This window comes from Rhincodon typus, unplaced genomic scaffold (genome assembly GCF_021869965.1).
Source record: "Rhincodon typus isolate 14 unplaced genomic scaffold, sRhiTyp1.1 hic_rhity00007304, whole genome shotgun sequence".
Classification (NCBI taxonomy): domain Eukaryota; kingdom Metazoa; phylum Chordata; class Chondrichthyes; order Orectolobiformes; family Rhincodontidae; genus Rhincodon; species Rhincodon typus.
In genome coordinates this window covers 8,204-9,376 of record NW_025972942.1, presented here as the reverse complement: position 1 = coordinate 9,376, position 1,173 = coordinate 8,204, and the positions used below count along the sequence as shown (strand labels likewise).

General features: G+C 51.3%; 1 protein-coding gene across 1 annotated transcript in view; it reads right to left on the bottom strand.

Annotated features, from left to right (window-relative positions):
* Nucleotides 1–272: 272 nt before the first annotated feature.
* The window catches only part of LOC109924900 (E3 ubiquitin-protein ligase RNF5-like), a 5,296-nt gene continuing 4,395 nt past the window's right edge, over nucleotides 273–1,173 (bottom strand). Inside the window, exon 6 of the mRNA XM_048594242.1 lies at nucleotides 273–517. Within this exon, the coding sequence (XP_048450199.1) occupies nucleotides 369–517 (149 nt within the window). The 3' untranslated portion in view covers nucleotides 273–368. The remainder of the gene's footprint in view (nucleotides 518–1,173) is intronic.

The following is a 1,173-nucleotide window of genomic DNA, read 5'->3' as shown; positions in this document are numbered from 1 at the left end:
GGGGGGGCGAGAGAGAGAGAGACAGACAGACAGAGGGGGCGAGGGCAAGAGAACGAGGGAGCAAGAGGAGCTTTACTCCTTCACTGGCCACCATGCAATGCCGAGAAAATCCAGGCTGTGCTGCCACAATCTGTGCCAGCCAACCTGCTCAGCAACCTCAGTGCATTTACTAAATTACATACGGGTGAAGCTCCTTTACCTGAGTCCTGTATCTGAGGAAATATAGACAGGGTGGGAGTTGTGGAGGGGAATATAGCTGGCAGGGAGTTTGGTTTCTGGTTGGCTTTGGCATTTATTGATCAGTATGAACCCCCCAATAGACTACAGGAAATCTTTGCCCACATTTGTACCCAGAACATTTCAGGCAGTCACACGCTGAGCAGCCAGAAGAAGAAAAAGATGGCCACAAACAGAAAGAGCGAGTCCCAGTTGTTGCTGTTGTTGTTGCCACCTCGGATCGGCCCAAAGTAGTTGTCCCAGTCTAGGCCCCCGTTGGTTGGATGGTGCCGGTCATTGTCTTAAAAACAAGGGAACAGGGTTTACAGAGGAATAGGATCCGGGAAGGAGACACACACCGCTCCAAAGCGCAACACCACACCACACCACAACCAGAGAGGGCCCTCTCCCTCCGTCCCAGGTCATACTCTCGCCCACTCTCCCCCTCCCCGCCACGTGTCGCCCTGCCCAAATCTCCACACCACCCTTTCTTCAGTCTCTGGCCCCTCACTCTGCGTCTCACTGACCCCCCACTCCACATCTCTGTCTTGCTCTGCAACACCGCCCCCCACTCACTGCATCTCTCTACGCCCCTTTCCTGACCCCAAACTCCCTTTCTGTCTCCAGGAGATTATGCAGTAGACATTGATATTTTCCGGCCAATGTGTCTCGGAAATTTGGGGGAGCTATGCGCTGTATCTAATGACACCCTGTATCCCACATTGTGCTCAACCATAACTCTAATTCATACACTCACTGATTACTGCTGTTAATGACGCAAAACAATGAACAGAACTCCACCCAGGGTACAAACAAACTCATTGAGATGCTGCTTACCCTTAACATGAGGAAATGAATCTGGTGAGGTGTTTAAACACAGCATGTTACTGTCACACTGTCCCCGAGGTGTTTAAACACTGTGTGTTACTGTCACACTGTCCCCGAGGTGCTTAAACA